General features: G+C 38.8%; 3 protein-coding genes across 3 annotated transcripts; 1 reads left to right on the top strand and 2 right to left on the bottom strand.

Annotated features, from left to right (window-relative positions):
- The first annotated feature begins 358 nt into the window (after nucleotides 1-358).
- Nucleotides 359-7073, top strand: LOC114305020 (putative calcium-transporting ATPase 13, plasma membrane-type). Its single transcript, XM_082877562.1, has 2 exons — nucleotides 359-3222; nucleotides 6477-7073. The coding sequence occupies exons 1-2, from the start codon at nucleotides 612-614 to the stop codon at nucleotides 6932-6934; spliced, it is 3069 nt and encodes a 1022-aa protein (XP_082733688.1). The 5' UTR covers nucleotides 359-611; the 3' UTR covers nucleotides 6935-7073.
- Nucleotides 7074-14041: 6968 nt separating this feature from the next.
- On the bottom strand, nucleotides 14042-15102 carry LOC145794604 (uncharacterized). Its single transcript, XM_082877022.1, has 2 exons — nucleotides 14575-15102; nucleotides 14042-14254 (listed from the first exon to the last, which is right to left on the bottom strand). The coding sequence occupies exons 1-2, from the start codon at nucleotides 15008-15010 to the stop codon at nucleotides 14220-14222; spliced, it is 471 nt and encodes a 156-aa protein (XP_082733148.1). The 5' UTR covers nucleotides 15011-15102; the 3' UTR covers nucleotides 14042-14219.
- Nucleotides 15043-15613, bottom strand: LOC145795651 (uncharacterized). The gene is made up of 2 exons (XM_082880496.1): nucleotides 15131-15613; nucleotides 15043-15048 (listed from the first exon to the last, which is right to left on the bottom strand). Exons 1-2 carry the CDS (start codon nucleotides 15611-15613, stop codon nucleotides 15043-15045), a joined length of 489 nt encoding a protein of 162 aa, XP_082736622.1.
- Nucleotides 15614-17742: the final 2129 nt, after the last annotated feature.

Raw genomic sequence — 17742 nt, 5'->3', positions numbered from 1 at the left:
ACGCTTTTATCAGTACCCGGTTTGAGAGTAATAATTTGCAAGATCCTTATGAAATACAATTCACCTTAACAAATCTCTATTTATAAAAATAATTGGACATAGAGTTGTCAAATTATTTCTAATAAAAGTCTATAAAAATAAAAATTATTTAGTACTTGAAAAACATTATATGTCCGTGGGCCGGGCTCGGACCCGGATAAGGCAGAAATTCCTATCCTCATGCCCGGAAGGTGTTTTGTTGCTTCTTATGATTAAATATTTGATTTTTCAAAGTGAACTCATACGAAATTACGGCTACGCGGATACAAAATGCGCCCTCTATAAATATGGTTGCAAATACGCCATTACCATTACCAGCAATCTTCATATAAGACTTGAAGTCGCTTGAGAACGTGTCTTTCACCGAGCCAACCTTTGATCTTCTTCGGTATCAGAAGTGAGCTAATATTTTCATGCTACATTAGTTTCTGCACGATATTATTCTTTTATTTCATCTCTCATTGTCATAATAAGGTTGTAACTATTAGACTTGCCTCCGTACACCGTACCATATATCATTCTGCTTTTTGAAACAAATCTCTATTTTTATTTTTATTTTTGTTTTTCAAAGCATGTTTACATTATTTGAAACAATCGCGCATGACTCTGTCCTCAAACTACCCACCTGCCTTGATAACCCCAACAAACATAGATGGCACTTGGCATTTGCTACAATCTACTGTTCAAGGGCCATCTCTTCTTGCTTGAAAGCCAAGAACAAGAGAAAGGTCTCCCCTGTTCCATCTAACCGAGTTGTTGTAATCGATGTTTTCGAACCACCACACCCCTGTTTCACCAACATTGATAAGTCAAGCTTCACCCAACTTGTCAAGAAGAAAAATCTAAACCAGCTTGTTGAAAAACATCATGGAGTTCATGGTCTAGCTTCTGATCTCAAAACCAATTTGGAGCTTGGAATAAATGGAGATGACGAAGAAGATATTTCGAGCAGACACGAAGCTTTTGGCACTAACACATATCAAAGGCCTTCCACGAAACGTTTCTATCGTTTCGTGTGGGAGGCTTTGAAAGATCCTACTATTATAATCCTTTTAGTATGTGCAGCTCTTTCACTTGGCTTCGGCATCAAAGAAAATGGGCTAAAAGAAGGGTGGTACGATGGAGGCAGCATATTTTTCGCTGTCTTTCTTGTCATAGCAGTCTCAGCAGGAAGTAATTTCAAGCAGAATAGGCAATTTCTCAAGTTATCTAAAGTTAGCAACAATATCCCAATTGATGTTGTGAGAAATGGAAGGAGGCAACAAGTTTCGATTTTTGAAATTGTTGTTGGAGATGTTGTTTGCTTAAAGATTGGAGATCAGGTTCCAGCTGACGGCCTGTTCATAGATGGGCACTCGCTACAAGTTGATGAATCGAGCATGACAGGCGAAAGCGAGCACGTCGAAGTGAATCTTACTAAAAATCCATTCTTGTTTTCGGGTACCAAGGTGGCTGATGGGTTTGGCCGAATGCTTGTGACATCGGTTGGCATGAGCACGACATGGGGCGAGATGATGAGCACAATCAGCCGCGACACCAACGAGCAAACTCCCTTACAAGCCCGGCTCAACAAACTAACCTCGGCCATAGGCAAGGTTGGTTTGGTTGTTGCTTTCCTAGTTCTAGTGGTGTTGTTGGTTCGGTATTTCACAGGCAATACAAAAGATGCAAATGGAAATACAGAGTTCAATGGAAGCAAGACAAAAGTTGATGACATTATCAATTCTGTTGTGGGGATTGTAGCTGCTGCAGTAACTATTGTTGTTGTTGCAATTCCTGAAGGCTTGCCATTGGCTGTCACACTTACTTTGGCTTATTCGATGAAGAGAATGATGGCTGATCAGGCAATGGTGAGAAAGCTCTCTGCATGTGAAACAATGGGTTCTGCCACCGTCATTTGTACTGACAAAACGGGAACCCTCACACTCAACCAAATGAAGGTAACAAAGTTCTGGCTCGGCCAAGAATCGATGGAGGAAAGAAATTCAACTTCAATTTCAGACAATGTTCTTGAATTGCTCCACCAAGGTGTCGGTTTGAATACAACAGGCACTGTTTACAAGTCCACTTCAGGACCCGAATTTGAGTTCTCTGGCAGCCCCACTGAAAAAGCAATTCTTTTTTGGGCTGTCATGGAACTAAACATGGATATGGAGAAACTGAAGCAGAGCTGTTCAATCCTCCATGTTGAAGCCTTCAATTCAACAAAGAAAAGAAGCGGCGTTTCAATGAGGAAGAAGGATGACAGTACGATCAATGTGCATTGGAAAGGGGCTGCAGAGATGGTGCTCGCAATGTGTTCCCATTACTATGATGTCTCTGGAGAAATCAAGGTCTTGGATGATGTTGAAAGGAAGAAATTTGATCAAATGATTCAAGGTATGGCCACGAGCAGCCTTCGATGCATTGCTTTTGCTCATAAACAAGTTCAAGAAGAAGAGAATGAAGGCGAAAAAGTGAACAAAAATTTGAAAGACTGCAATTTGACCCTTTTGGGATTGGTAGGTATAAAGGATCCATGTCGGCCTGGTGTGCAGAAAGCCGTGGAAGCTTGTCAGTATGCTGGAGTGAACATCAAAATGATCACTGGCGACAATGTTTTCACAGCTAGAGCTATAGCCACTGAATGCGGGATACTTAGGCCTAATCAGGATATTAGTGGAGCAGTGGTAGAAGGTGAGGAATTTCGCAACTACACTCCAGAGGAGCGATTGGAGAAAGTTGATAAAATCTGTGTGATGGCCAGATCTTCCCCATTCGATAAGCTTCTCATGGTGCAATGCTTGAAGCAGAAAGGCCATGTTGTGGCAGTTACTGGTGATGGCACGAATGATGCACCAGCATTGAAGAAAGCAGATATAGGTCTATCTATGGGGATTCAAGGAACAGAAGTGGCGAAAGAGAGTTCAGATATTGTCATTTTAGATGATAACTTTGGTTCTGTAGTCACGGTATTAAAGTGGGGAAGATGTGTCTACAACAACATTCAAAAATTCATCCAATTCCAGCTCACTGTGAATGTTGCTGCCCTTTTCATCAACTTTGTCGCAGCAGTTTCGGCCGGTGAAGTCCCACTTACAGCTGTCCAGTTATTGTGGGTGAACTTGATCATGGACACCTTAGGTGCTTTGGCTCTGGCCACAGAAAAGCCCTCCAAAGAACTCATGCATAAACCACCCGTGGGTCGTGTTGGGATCTGGGATCCCGCCCAAGACCTTATAGAAATCATTGCAAGCAGAAAAACACACCCACACATAAGGAGACACAATATTTTACGTGGTTCGGCCCAATGCCTACGTCCACGGGAGAGTAACCGGTTATCACTATACCAATGAGGAGATTACAGAAAGATTACAATAGAGGAGGAGCTCACACTCTCCTCACTCAGCCACTCACCCGTCTCCCTCGCTCACACCGAGGGAGACGGTCTCTCCGCCTCACATCTCTCACTCTCTTTGTTGTCTCACGGTTTGCTCACATTTTGCTCTCTCCTCTCAACCTCCATTTATAGGTGAGGGAGTAGGTGGGAGAGCCTTTGGGCAGCCTCCATCCTTGACTCTTCAAGATGGTTGGTGGCCTTCCATTGTTGACCAAGGTGTGTTCCCATGGAAGAGCATCACCTCCTTCACATGGGGTGAATTCAACAAATCACCCCCTCAACCCATGTGAGGTGATCCACTGCACACACTGCTGCTAATCTTGTCACGCCCAAATTCAACATAGTCTGCATCTCTTCACTGAGACGCTGCATCCCCTGAAGCTAGAGATAAAACACCAGAGATACAAGAGGAGGAGGGAATCCGACATCCTCAACTCAACTCACACCACTCTCTGATTTGGAGAGAGCCACTGCTCCTATCTCCCACAGATCTCTTCCATGCTTCCTGTCTCGGATGTCTATACCTGCTATGCTTGAACTTGCGCAACCAAGATATCCGACACCCCCTGATTGGATGTCCTGCACCCCCTGCTTGGATGCCCTTGACTATCATGCAACTCCTTGCATGATGAACACTGGAGCAACTAGAAAACTTCAGAGTTTGACACATCAACATCCTCAAGTTTCCTTGCTCGGAGCTTATTTCTGAACAACCAGCCTTTGCCCTTCTGCACTTCTGAACAACCTCCTGGCGTTTCCACATACGCTTGTTGTCTGTGCTGCAATCCCTGATGTTCGGTTCTGTCTCACTTGTCCGTACTGATGTTTGACAGTTAGCCCTTCTGTCAAGACAACTTCCACCGGTCTGTACAAGTTACCACTATGCAACTCCGTGCATAGTGCTCGCACCCATGGCTTCTGGTCTCCCTGCGTCAAGCTTGCTTGAGAGATCTACATCAACTCTATCATCTGCTGCCATGGAACTAAAGAAACCACCATAGAGAAATAAGACTTGCCACTCCTTGGCACGCACTCTTGCGTTTTACCTGTCTCAATTTCTCTGTCTGGAAGTTCCTGTGAACTGTCAACAACCCGCTGCTGCACACTCTTCTCGCGCCTCTGTACGACACTCTAGCGTACCCTTGCACTGTTGCACGTCTGCAATTGTACTTCTGCGCTTAGTATGCTCCTCTGCAACTATTGTTCTACATGTCCACATACCATTAGTACCTTCTCGTATACAGTAGCTCCAACAGCCACAGTATTTCCCTGAGCCTGTACTGGTTGCCAAATCATCTATCCGTCGATGAATGGTCTTCTCTTTTGATTGAACCAGATCCTCCGATCACCTCAACAACCAGGAAAGTTCCCAGGAAAGACTGGTGGGGTCACAACCGGTCCCACTTAAGAACCAGTCTCCTTAGACAGTGTCTTTTTGACAGAACTTTCCTAGACCTTTGATCTTGAGATAATCATGTCTGCAATCCTCTGATCGCCCCTGACCAATCCTGATCTCCCTCGATCTGCCATTTGATCAAGCCTGATCTCCTCTGGTCTTCAATGATCTATCTCAATCTGTATCTGGTTGTCCAATCGGGTCAGAATCTGCCCATTCTAACCTCTTCAGTGAATCCGCAGCGTTCCACAATATCCGGCAACCTTCCTTCGAGTATTGAAGATGACAAACTCCCATGTTTTGACAATCTTTCCAAACCGTTCAGAATTTCACTATTCTGACCTCGCGGTTGCGTCCGGAGCGGTCCGTTTAGCTAGAACCAACCTTCGCTGCACTTCCAGGGACCTCACTGAAAAACTTTCCCCGAAACCTGGGCCACACCACAATTTTCTGAAAATTCTGGGCCAAATTGAAATCTTCAGAAGTTCAGGGAATATTCCGTGTACCAACAGAATATTCCGTCCACTGCCCCTGACGCCGTCTGCCACTTTAATCTGCCTTCTTTTTACAGAAACTTCATCTCCAAAATCTGACCGTACGGATGTGTCCGGAATACTCCAAATAGTCTGAAACCACTATTGGATCACCAAAAACGGACTCCAAATGGCTTCGATCTAGCCAAAACATTTTGTACGCCTCAGATCTGCGGCTGCACCGTAGCCGCGAAGCACTGGATCCTTCCTCCTGCCTCTGGTTGACTGGTCAACACCACGCTGACGTGGCAGACACGTGGCTGCCACGTGGATGACACGTGGCGGAGATTATGACACGTCGCTGCTGACGTGGGTCCACGTGGCGTGCGCGTGGGCCTGGCGCGTGTCACGGACGCGCGTCTGCTCAGTCACCTTCTTCCTCTCGCCGCGCGTGTGGCGCGTGCCTGAGACTGGGCCGACGCGCCGGCTGCCTTCACGGCGCGTGGAGGCGCGTGCCGAGACTGGTTCTCACGCGCCTTCTTCAGGCGGCGCGTGGGGGTGCGTGCCAACTCCTCTGGGTGTCTGCTTTATATGGTTGGACTCCTCTTCTCGAGCCCTTGCTCCTGGTATGCTCAAAACCTGATTTCGAGCAACTTGATTTCTGGGCAGTTTCGAATACCACGCTGTTTTTGTTCCGAAACGCCACCGACGAGGCTCTGATACCACTTGTTGGGATCTGGGATCCCGCCCAAGACCTTATAGAAATCATTGCAAGCAGAAAAACACACCCACACATAAGGAGACACAATATTTTACGTGGTTCGGCCCAATGCCTACGTCCACGGGAGAGTAACCGGTTATCACTATACCAATGAGGAGATTACAGAAAGATTACAATAGAGGAGGAGCTCACACTCTCCTCACTCAGCCACTCACCCGTCTCCCTCGCTCACACCGAGGGAGACGGTCTCTCCGCCTCACATCTCTCACTCTCTTTGTTGTCTCACGGTTTGCTCACATTTTGCTCTCCCCCCTCTCAACCTCCATTTATAGGTGAGGGAGTAGGTGGGAGAGCCTTTGGGCAGCCTCCATCCTTGACTCTTCAAGATGGTTGGTGGCCTTCCATTGTTGACCAAGGTGTGTTCCCATGGAAGAGCATCACCTCCTTCACATGGGGTGAATTCAACAGGTCGAACTAAACCACTCATCTCCAACATTATGTGGAGGAACCTGCTAGCTCAAGCATTCTACCAGATAGCCGTGCTACTGACCTTACAATTCGGAGGCAAATCAATCTTTGGGGTGAATACAAATGTCAACAACACGCTAATCTTCAATACTTTTGTGCTTTGCCAAGTTTTCAACGAATTCAATGCAAGGAAGCTTGAGAAGAAGAATGTCTTCAAGGAAATACATAGGAGCAAGTTGTTTTTGGCGATCATTGGGATTACCATTGTTCTTCAAGTGGTGATGGTGGAATTCCTGAAGAAATTTGCAAGTACAGAGAGGTTGAATTGGTGGCAGTGGGTAGTATGTATTGGATTTGCTGCAGTATCTTGGCCGATTGGTTGGCTTGTGAAGTGGATACCTGTTCCCGAGAAACCATTTTTCAGCTACCTCAAATGGAGAAATACAAAATACTTGTAAATATGAATAGTTAGGTATTTAATATTTGACGTCATAGACATTGTTAGTTTTATCATTATGTATGTTCAATTACTGTATTATAAGTGACAGTTTAATAAATGAGCAAATAATAAAACTTGTATTGTTTTTTTCTTAGACATACCCGAAGGTACTGTTTCAAATTCTTGCTTTTTTTTTTTTTTCTTTTTTTTTTCATCCTATCTGTGAAGGTACTCAAGGATATAGAAGGTTTAATCAGATCATTTTTGTAGAAAACCACAATGGTTTGGCATTTGTGGGCTCTTCGAAGAAAATCAGATTCAATATTCTTTTTATTTATTTTTTCTAACTCGGCGGTCGTAGTTTGAGAAGGGAAATCGAGCCCTTGACCTCCTAGCGAGGTATAAGGATTCTGACCAACTAAAGAGCTTCAAAACTTTTGTATATAAAGTTATCTCTGTATCACATTTGGAGGAAATAAATAATAGGGTATATTTACTCTAATAAGGGCGGCTCGGCCCACCAATAAGGCTTGTTCTGACTAAGATTGCATATATGTTGTGTTTTTAGTAGGAGCCTTGTGTAATTGTCACTCAGTCACTGTTCAACTATTCACTCAAGTAAGGAGAGATGTTGCAAAAATATTTAAGATGATTGAAGAAGATATGAGAGCAAAGATTAGATGTTGATGGCAAGTCCAGAACAGCGAAGGTAATTGGCATCTCTAGCAAATCCTGGAACATCTCTAGCAAATCCTGAAGATGTTGATTGCTAGGATTTGGAACATCTCTAGCAAATCCTGAAGCAATATCAATAGCTAGAGACAAGACAAATCAATGGCTCTGCTTTTAGTTGAAACTATTATTTTGTAAAATAGGTATGTCCCTTCGTAGCTTTCTATTCAGTGCTTCACTATTAATGAATCATTGATTACCTACCATAAACAAAATGAAGATAAACTTGTTACAGTAATAAGATTCTTTTTAATAATTTTTTTTTTTATAAAGTTTTTGGAAGAAAATTCTTTAAGTTTCCTTGAAAAGCAAAGTTATATTATACCTTATCTGCAAACAGAATTGTGGGCTACACATCTTATCCATATCTATTTTTGTCTTGTGGTCAAACAATAATAAATTCTTAGATATGTTCGGGTGATTTACTTGGAATCAAGTAGGATGAATCCACATCAACTGGTGTAAATAACCGGGGTAAACAAATCAGTGTGTAATTCGCAACACGCTTATTGGCCTGTTTGTTACAATGTAAACAAGTTGATTAAACTTTCTTCTGCTTTCGAAAACAACAACAAAAAATAAATAAATAAATTGTGAGCTTCTCTCTGGTTTCTTGCAGTACTTCTATTTGTATTAAACCTTCAACCCAAAGATTAGAGTTTTGGGGTCCCTACTGAAACAACAATGAACCGTGTGTCTTTTGTTTTAAGATTAGAGTTTCGGGGCCCCTACTGATCGACATAAATTGTGAACGCACATTGCTTTTTTTCTTGGGAAAAATATTGCTAAAGGTAATGATACTTGGGTTCAAAAAATAAACTATTTTTTCAATGGGAGGTGGTGTTTGGCAAGTGGTTTTGGGGCTAAAATAGCCACAAAAAACAAAATAGGCTATTTTAACCATAACAAACAAAACATCACATCCAACCCATAATTTATACTATTCTCTCACAAAAAAAAGTCAAAAAAGCTAAAAAGTCCTTCTCAAACCAAACTTTTTAGACCAGGCTAAAATAGTCAAAAAAGCCAAAAAGCTAAAAAGTCAACCCACTTCCCAAACGGAGGCTAAGTCATCATGTCAATTTAAGAGAGTGTTCAGATTTGGTAATCTCGTTTTTTGGGGAAATGGGGTGGTTGTTGTGTGGCAATATGAGCCCATTTCGAGATCCGTTTCAATAATCTAAATGGTTCACATTTTAAAATATAATGAGTAGAACATACCTGTAAAAAATCAATTTGATCGGATATCATTAACCCTTTCATCCACTTACATTTATACTTTGTTTTATATTTCAAATAACAATTGTCATTTATTTTTATAGATACAAATGAATTTCGATTAAATGGTTAACAATGTCCGATTAACTTGATTTTTTATAATTGTTTCCTACTCGATGTATATTTTAAAATGTGAACTGTTTGGATCATCAAAACGGGATCCGAAATAGGCTCATATTGCCCGCTATTGTTCCCATTTTGAGACCGATGTCAGTAATATGAATTGTTTACTTTTTAGGAATATTTGAATAGAATATTAATGTAAAAAATTACAATGGTATTGAACGTCGATAACTATACATTTGAATCATATTTATTAAAAAAAATGAATGATAAATATTATTTCAATAATAACCATTCATTTTTTATAATACAAATTTAATTCAAACATATAATATAACTACCGATATCACTTCTCAACTTTATATTCGTTGCTTCACTATTAATGAATTATTGATTACCTACCAAAAAAAATTTAGTTGAAGAAAAACTTTGTCACATTAAGACTGTGTTTGGATATAAAATTTATAAAAAAATAAAATAAAATAAAGGGGCATTTATTAATAAATCATATATCCATTATTTATGGACCTTTTAGTCCCATAAATATTCTTATAATTTCATAAGTCCTATTTCATATTAAAATTTCTCAAATCAAGCAATACCCACATTTGAAAAAGTAATAAGACAATAGTGCACACATTAGAATGATATTCCATTTTTACATTTTAAAAATGACACATTTGACAAAAAGTTAATAAGACAATAATATACACATTAGAATGATGGTATATTATCACATTTTAAGAATGACACATTTGGCAAATTTTAATAAGACAATAGTGTACAAATGTCTCATTGTCACATTTTAAGTAGAATGACACATTTGACAAAAGTTTAATAAGACAATAGTGCACACTTTAGATTGATATCCCATTGTCACATTTTAAGAATGTCACATTTGATAAAAATTTAATAAGATAATAGTGCACAAATGAAACATACCTACATTTGAAATCTTCAAGAAATATATTAAAAGGATCTCACGGTGCACCTTTTCAAATTCAATGAGACTAATTACAAAAAATTCATGAAACGTTTTGGTACATGCTTTTCTGAGATAAGACTTTTGAGTAAATTTATCAAAAATAAAAAAATGTAGGGAACGGAAGAAGGAAGAAGGAAGAAGGAAGAAGGAAGGGAAATGAAATAGGAAATAATGTTGGGATTAGTTCACCCATGTTATTTATGTGAGTCCTATATAATTATTAGTTATTATGTTGATTTATACATGCTTTTGAGTTAGCATAGCATAGTTTGGATTACTTAATTGTATGAGAATTATATTTCTTATGAGTAAGCTATTATAAATAGGGTAATTTTATGGTACACACCCATATGCAAGTTATATCATTTGTGATATTGATTATTACAAATGGCATAACTCAATATTATGAAAGTCATAATTAATAAAAATAAAAATAAATTGAGTTATAACCAAACATCAAAAGGTATAAGAGAGAACTCTTAGATCATAACAAAAATAATGTCATAATTAATATCTCAAGGAGTTATAACTAACAACACAGTATATGATAACCAAAGGCACAAAAGTCGTAATTAAGGATGTGTAACCATGTGAGCTACAGGTTTTGGTCAGAGAACAATGAGAGAAAATAAACATATAAAGGGTAAGGGAAAAAAAATACCATAAAGCATCAGAATGAGTAAAGGCGCAACTATCTTTGACGATGGGGTTTATGTAGTGATGTGAGTTTTGAGTATTTTGATCATCTCATCTATATCATCTATTTTATTAGGGTAGTGCAATGTCTCTGTTTTGTAAATGTAGGCAATTTGCGTCAAATCACATAAACTTTTATGTGTGTATATTTTTCTCTGTAGTATGTGTGTAATTGTGCTTCCATTCTCTTTTGGGGAGACATGGAATGAATCCCAACAAAAAATGCATTTAAATTGGTACAACTCAAAAATAATTGTACTGAAAGAAATATTGAGAGAGTGATTGAAAGAGAGAAATATTGAGAGAGTGATTGAAAGAGCTAATACACTCTGTGATTCAATTGTATATTAAACATGAAGAGAAGGCTCCATTATATAGGAGAGCTAATACAACATCATTATGATACTACATTATGAAAGAAAACATATAAAAATAAAAAGTAGCCGAAAGTTGAAGGCACTACCTAAAGCACTACAATAAATCATCTGATGGAGAAGCACTAACTATTAAATATATATTAATGATATAAGCATGCAGCTGGTATTATTAACAAATAGCTTGCTTGATTTCCAATACTCCCCCTCAAGCTACGTTGTAGATATTAATCATTCCCAATTTTTCCGTCAGATCTTCGAAGTGAACGCGAGCAAGAGCTTTTGTGAGAATGTCAGCCTTTTGATAGTTTGTTGGAGTGTAGCTGACTTGAAAAACTCCTTTTTCAATCTTTTCCTTGATAAAGTGTCGATCTATCTCCACGTGTTTCGTTCGATCATGATGAACCGGATTCTTAGCTATACTGATGGCGGCTTGGTTGTCGCAGTATAAAACCATGGGATGCTCAGATGGAACCCGTAATTCTTCTAACATCCTGTTCAACCAGATTCCCTCACAGATACCTAGTGCCATAGCACGAAATTCTGCCTCAGCACTACTACGGGCTACCACTGACTGTTTCTTGCTTCGCCATGTAACCGCGTTCCCCCAAACAAACGAACAATAGCCAGAAGTTGATCTTCGATCAGTCAATGAACTTGCCCAATCTGCATCTGAAAAAATCTCAATTTTTCTATTTGTTGTTCTTTGGAAGAAGAGACCCTTTCCTGGTGTCCTTTTTAGGTACCTCAATATTCTGATCACAGCAGTCATGTGTTTTTCGGTTGGATTATTCATGAATTGACTGACCACACTAACAGAGAAGCCGATGTCTGGCCTTGTATGAGAAAGATAAATGAGTTTTCCCACAAGACGTTGATATCTCCCTTTATCACTTGGTGCACTACCGTCACTTTCTTCCAGTTTGATAGTTGTGTCCATAGGTGTGTCTGCCGGCTTGCATCCTAGCATCCCTGTTTCATTCAGTAAGTCTAGAACGTATTTACGTTGTGAGACTGCTATACCTTTCTTTGACCTAGCAATCTCCATTCCAAGAAAGTACTTAAGGTTTCCAAGATCTTTAATCTCAAATTCCTTTGTTAGGAATTTTTTAAGTAAGCCAATTTCCTCTTCATGATCACCTGTTAGAATTATGTCATCGACATAAACAATGATAATTGCCAATTTCCCTCCTAGGGAGTGCTTCACAAATAATGTATGATCGGATTGACATTGAACAAAACCGTACCCTTTCACTGCCTTAGTGAACCGTTCAAACCAGGCCCTGGGAGATTGTTTGAGACCATACAAGGATTTTTGGAGTCTGCAAACTTTGTTGAAATTTAATGTTGTCTCAAGTCCAGCAGGAATGTCCATGTAAACTTCTTCCTCTAAGTCACCATTGAGAAAGGCATTTTTCACATCAAGTTGGTGAAGTGTCCAATCGAGATTAGCTGCCAAGGATAAAAGTACACGAACAGTGTTGAGCTTGGCAACTGGAGCAAAGGTTTCTTGATAGTCAATGCCATAGGATTGGGAGAATCCTTTGGCGACCAACCGAGCTTTATAACGTTCTACATTACCATCTGCCTTGTGTTTTACTGTGAAAATCCACTTACACCCAACTGGTTTCTTACCTCTTGGAAGATCAGTAATTGCCCAAGTACCATTCTTTTCCAGAGCCCGAACTTCCTCATTGACTGCCGCCTTCCATTTCGGATACTTGAAAGCTTCCTGAATATTCCGCGGAATGGGTATCTCCGTGATGCTAGAAGTGAAGGCACGAAACGAAGGTGATAGCTTATCATAAGAAATAAAGTTCCCAATGGGATGCTGAGTACATGATCTAACTCCTTTTCTCCAAGCTATGGGCATATTAAGAATACTATTTTCTAACTCAAAATTATCAGTACTATCTGTGGGAGGAAGATTGTCACCTGGAATGTTGCTTGGATTAGAACCCGGTTCAGCCTCATGGGATTGTTGAGAAATTGCTCCTTCCTCCGTTTCCTCTTGGATGTGCTCATTATCCCGCAAGTCAACAATGAACTCAGAATTTTCGGCAGGTAAAGATTGATTCAATGACTCAGGAGGTGTGGGATTTTTGGTGGTGATGGATGGCTCACTAAATGACTCAAGGGTCCAAAATTGATATTCCTGGGTTGGAGTCTCCCCCTGAAGAATGATTTTAGGGTAGTAAGACTGGGTTTCAAAAAATGTGACACCCATGGAATTGTAGAATTTCCTTGTGACCGGAGAGTAACACTTATACCCTTTTTGATGTGACGAATACCCAATGAAGATACACTTGAGCGACCTAGGATCAAGTTTACTTCGATACTGTTGATGGATATGAACAAAGACAGAACACCCGAAAATTTTTGGTGGGATAGTGGAGATGAGGCGAGTAGTTGGAAAGGATTTTAGGAGAAGTTGACAAGGAGTTTGGAATTGTAGTACCCTAGATGGCATCCTATTGATAAGGTAGGCTGCTGTAAGAACAGCTTCCCCCCAGAAGAATTGTGGAACATTTGTGGAAAACATTAGCGATCTAGCAACATCTAACAAATGTCTATTTTTCCGTTCAGCGATGCCATTTTGTTGTGGGGTGTCAACACATGAACTTAAGTGAACTATCCCTTCTTTGGCTAAAAATTCTCCTAGAATGGAGTTGAAATAGTCCCGAGCATTATCAGATTTTAGAATTTGGATTTTTGACTGGAATTGTGTCTGAATCATAATTTGAAAATTTTTGAAAATTTGGCTTGTTTCAGATTTTTCTTTCATGAGGAAGACCCAGGTTAATCTAGTATGATCATCTATGAATGAGACAAACCACCTAGTACCAGTTACATTTTTTATTCTTGATGGACCCCAGATATCACTATGAATTAGTGAGAATGGACGAGACGCTTTATAGGATTGAATGGGAAAATGGGACCGTACATGCTTAGACAATTGACAGATTTCACAATCAAAAGGTTTTGGAGTTTTAAATAATGAAGGAAATAAATGCTTGAGATACATAACATTCGGATGACCTAAGCGATAGTGCCACAACATAATTGCTCTATCGTTATTTTGACACGAAACCGAAAAAGAACTACCACGAATTGCCGTTTGAGGTTGTTCCTGTGGATAGTGGCGTTCCTTAAGGATGTAGAGTCCAGAGCATTCCTCAGCATTGCCAATCGTCTTCCCCGAATCCAAATCCTGAAATTCACAATGAGTGGAGAAAAAATTAGTAACACACCTCTTTTCCTTAGTGAGTTTACTAATTGACAATAAATTACAGTCCAAGTCAGGAACAAGGAGAACAGAGCTGAGAATAAGATTCCTAGACAGCACAACTGAACCTATACCAGCAACCTTTGATAGTGAACCATCTGCTATTCGGACCGTTAAATTATTTTGACATGAGCTATATGTATCAAAAATTGTTGCATCTCCCGTCATATGATCAGATGCTCCTGAGTCCACAATCCAAGGTTTTTTGCGTTTCTTACCAACAGTAAAGGCGTTCAAAGAATTACCTTTGTGAGCCAAGGTTCCGGATCCAATGATGTGGTTGGAAGACGAACCAGATTGTGACTGTAGTAGTTTCTGGAGCATCTCCATTTGCTCCTTGGTGAAAGGGCTTGCTTCAGGTTGTGGTGATCGTTCATTTGTACCTACATGATTACCTCGTCCTTCTTTCTCAAGAGGCTGACGTGGCTTCCAATCTGCTGGCTTTCCATGAATCTTCCAGCAAGTTTCTCTCGAGTGACCCGGCTTTCTACAATGATCACACCAAGGCCTACCTCCTTTATTTTTCTGACGGTTGTCAATAGGAGCGAATTGAGTCTTAAGAGCCGAGCTTTCTGCCATATTCAGTTGTTGATGGGATCCCATCATGAGTTTTTTCCGGCTTTCTTCGCGACGGACTTCAGAGAATGCCTCTCTAAGGCTAGGTAGCGGTTTTACTCCCATAATTCTTCCTCTGATTTCATCAAGATTTGTGTTTAATCCTAACAAGAATGTAAACACACGCTTCCCTTCGACAATCTTTTTATACAACAAACCATCAGTAACACACTGCCAGTTATGAACCTCAAACGTATCAAGTTGTCGCCATAGACGAGTAAGGGTATTGAAATATTCAGTTACCGTAAGATTGTCTTGACGTAAATCGTGGAGGGAGCTTTCAAGCTGGATGATTTCAGATGTGTTTTCCTTGTCTGAAAACGTTTCTTTTGCCATGTCCCAGATCTCTTTGGCAGTATCAAATGACAGAAAATTTTCGCCAATGTCAGTGGTCATAGAGTTGACGAGCCACGACATGACCATGTTATTTTCAGCTATCCACCTTTTGTAGGTTGATGCTGTGGTTTCTGGTAGTGCTGAGGCTCCGGTGATGTAGTCGTCTTTCTCCTTTCCCCGTATAAACATTAATATGGATTGAGACCATTGCAAATAATTTTGCCCATTCAGTTTATGGGCGGTGATCGGAGGATGAGAGGTTTCCATTTGATGAGAGGATAAAGATGATGAGATGATAATATCAGAAGAAGAGGAGGATGAGTCGATAGCCATTCCAAAAGCTGGACCGTATTTAGGCATGAAATAGAAGAATAGATTTGAGTAGAAGAGAGAGACAACAAGAAAATATTGATGATAAGACAGGATTACACCTGCTCTGATACCATGAAAGAAATACTGAGAGAGTGATTGAAAGAGAGAAATATTGAGAGAGTGATTGAAAGAGCTAATACACTCTGTGATTCAATTGTATATTAAACATGAAGAGAAGGCTCCATTATATAGGAGAGCTAATACAACATCATTATGATACTACATTATGAAAGAAAACATATAAAAATAAAAAGTAGCCGAAAGTTGAAGGCACTACCTAAAGCACTACAATAAATCATCTGATGGAGAAGCACTAACTATTAAATATATATTAATGATATAAGCATGCAGCTGGTATTATTAACAAATAGCTTGCTTGATTTCCAATATGTACTTTCATAAAGTGCACGTGAAAACTGTAACACCATACGCAATTCTCACTTGTTTTAATTTGCATTTTTATGAAAGTATAATGACTTTGAATTATTACCCTTTAAATGCAATTTAATGAATTATATAGCTTAGATTTTTGTTTCAGTTTCGTACTTCATTTTCCTTTCTCTCTACGAATTCTCACTTAAATCTTCATCCAAATACTTTATTTAAATTCTACATGGAACTTGCAAGACTCAAATCGTGGTTTTTTTAGGAATTTTTATTAGAAAAAGATAGGTTAGCTGGTAATATGGTTATATTTGACGCAGTTTATTGGAACTAGTTATATTTATATTTAATTTGAGAATGTTTAGTGCATTTTTTTATTACAAATTATGAGATAAAAAATAATTTAAATATATTATAACAAACTCACGGAGATAATAATGTTTGTAGTTTTTATGTTTTGATTACCAATAAGCTTGCAACAGGATGTTACCAAACAACCCATATACTCTACGCTATATGAATTTTGGGATAGTGAAGGAAAAACAGAGTTTACTCTGGCATAACTAAAATACAGAGATAGGCCATCATGACAGATGCATCACCATAAGGTTAATCTACTGTCACGAATTAAGGTTTTGAAGATAAAAAAATGAAGGATAAAATCATTTTTAGAGAATATTCTAATGGTTGAAAGTTTTATTATTGCATATTTAACTACGAAATTAGATATTTATTGATAAATTATCCTTTTTTTTAATTTAAATTTTTTGTCTCAAAATAAATCTCAAAAAAATATATATTTTTTCAACTTAAAATTATTTATGCCTACAAATATATTTAAAATTTTATTGTTAAAAATCATTTATATTTTACTTTTCGAGGCGAGTCAAATAATTTTGGAGAACCAATATGTAATTAAAAGGCTTCACATGCACAGCCACCGCCGATCCAGCACCATTATATTATAAGCTCTACAAAAGATAGACTTAGGCAGTGGTGGCCTCTTAGAAGAAAATGAGATTTAATATATATATATATATATATACATATTTTTAGATCGGACGGAGGATGTTGTCGGAGAAGGGGACTTGCACCCTCGACCTCCAAGTGTGGTGCAATGATTCTGACCAATTAGAGAGGTTTAAAAAGGATTGGGCTCCAAGTCCTGTTTGGACTCATATGTTACATCATAAGTTTCGTTTTAATAATTTAAATTTTTTATTTTGTAAGGTTCTTTATGTATATGATAACTTTTTTAACTTTCGAAGGTTAAAAATATAATTTGAGCGTGTCAGTAAGAATCAATAAACCCTTACAGAAATAATAAATGCCAACCAATTAATCAGACAGTTATTTCAAAGTTCTTTTAACCTCAATGAATAGGACTTTTACTGATGACTTGTTATTAGGAGAAAATTTAGAAAAACTAATCACAATAGTAAAAGGAGAAGGGAGTGAATAGTGTCAGAAAATAAATTTCATTCAGTAAACAAACGTTTACAATTGTACCTTTGCAGTTCCACAGTTTCGAATGGGATTACAGTAACGAACAGACTAATTTAGAACTACGTAAGTGCAGGAAAGTAAAGGACTGGAAGGTAAAAAACTAAAAAGTAAATACTTGAAAGGTAAAGAACTAGAAAAATGTAAGGTAAAATAGATTGGTTTCTAAATCTGATTATGCGTTCCTGTAAATGTAGCCATCA

This window comes from Camellia sinensis, chromosome 7 (assembly GCF_055761805.1).
Source record: "Camellia sinensis isolate YWXY chromosome 7, ASM5576180v1, whole genome shotgun sequence".
Lineage (NCBI taxonomy): Eukaryota > Viridiplantae > Streptophyta > Magnoliopsida > Ericales > Theaceae > Camellia > Camellia sinensis.
The sequence above is the reverse complement of the archived record's forward strand: the minus strand, read 5'-3'. Positions and strand labels throughout refer to the sequence as shown.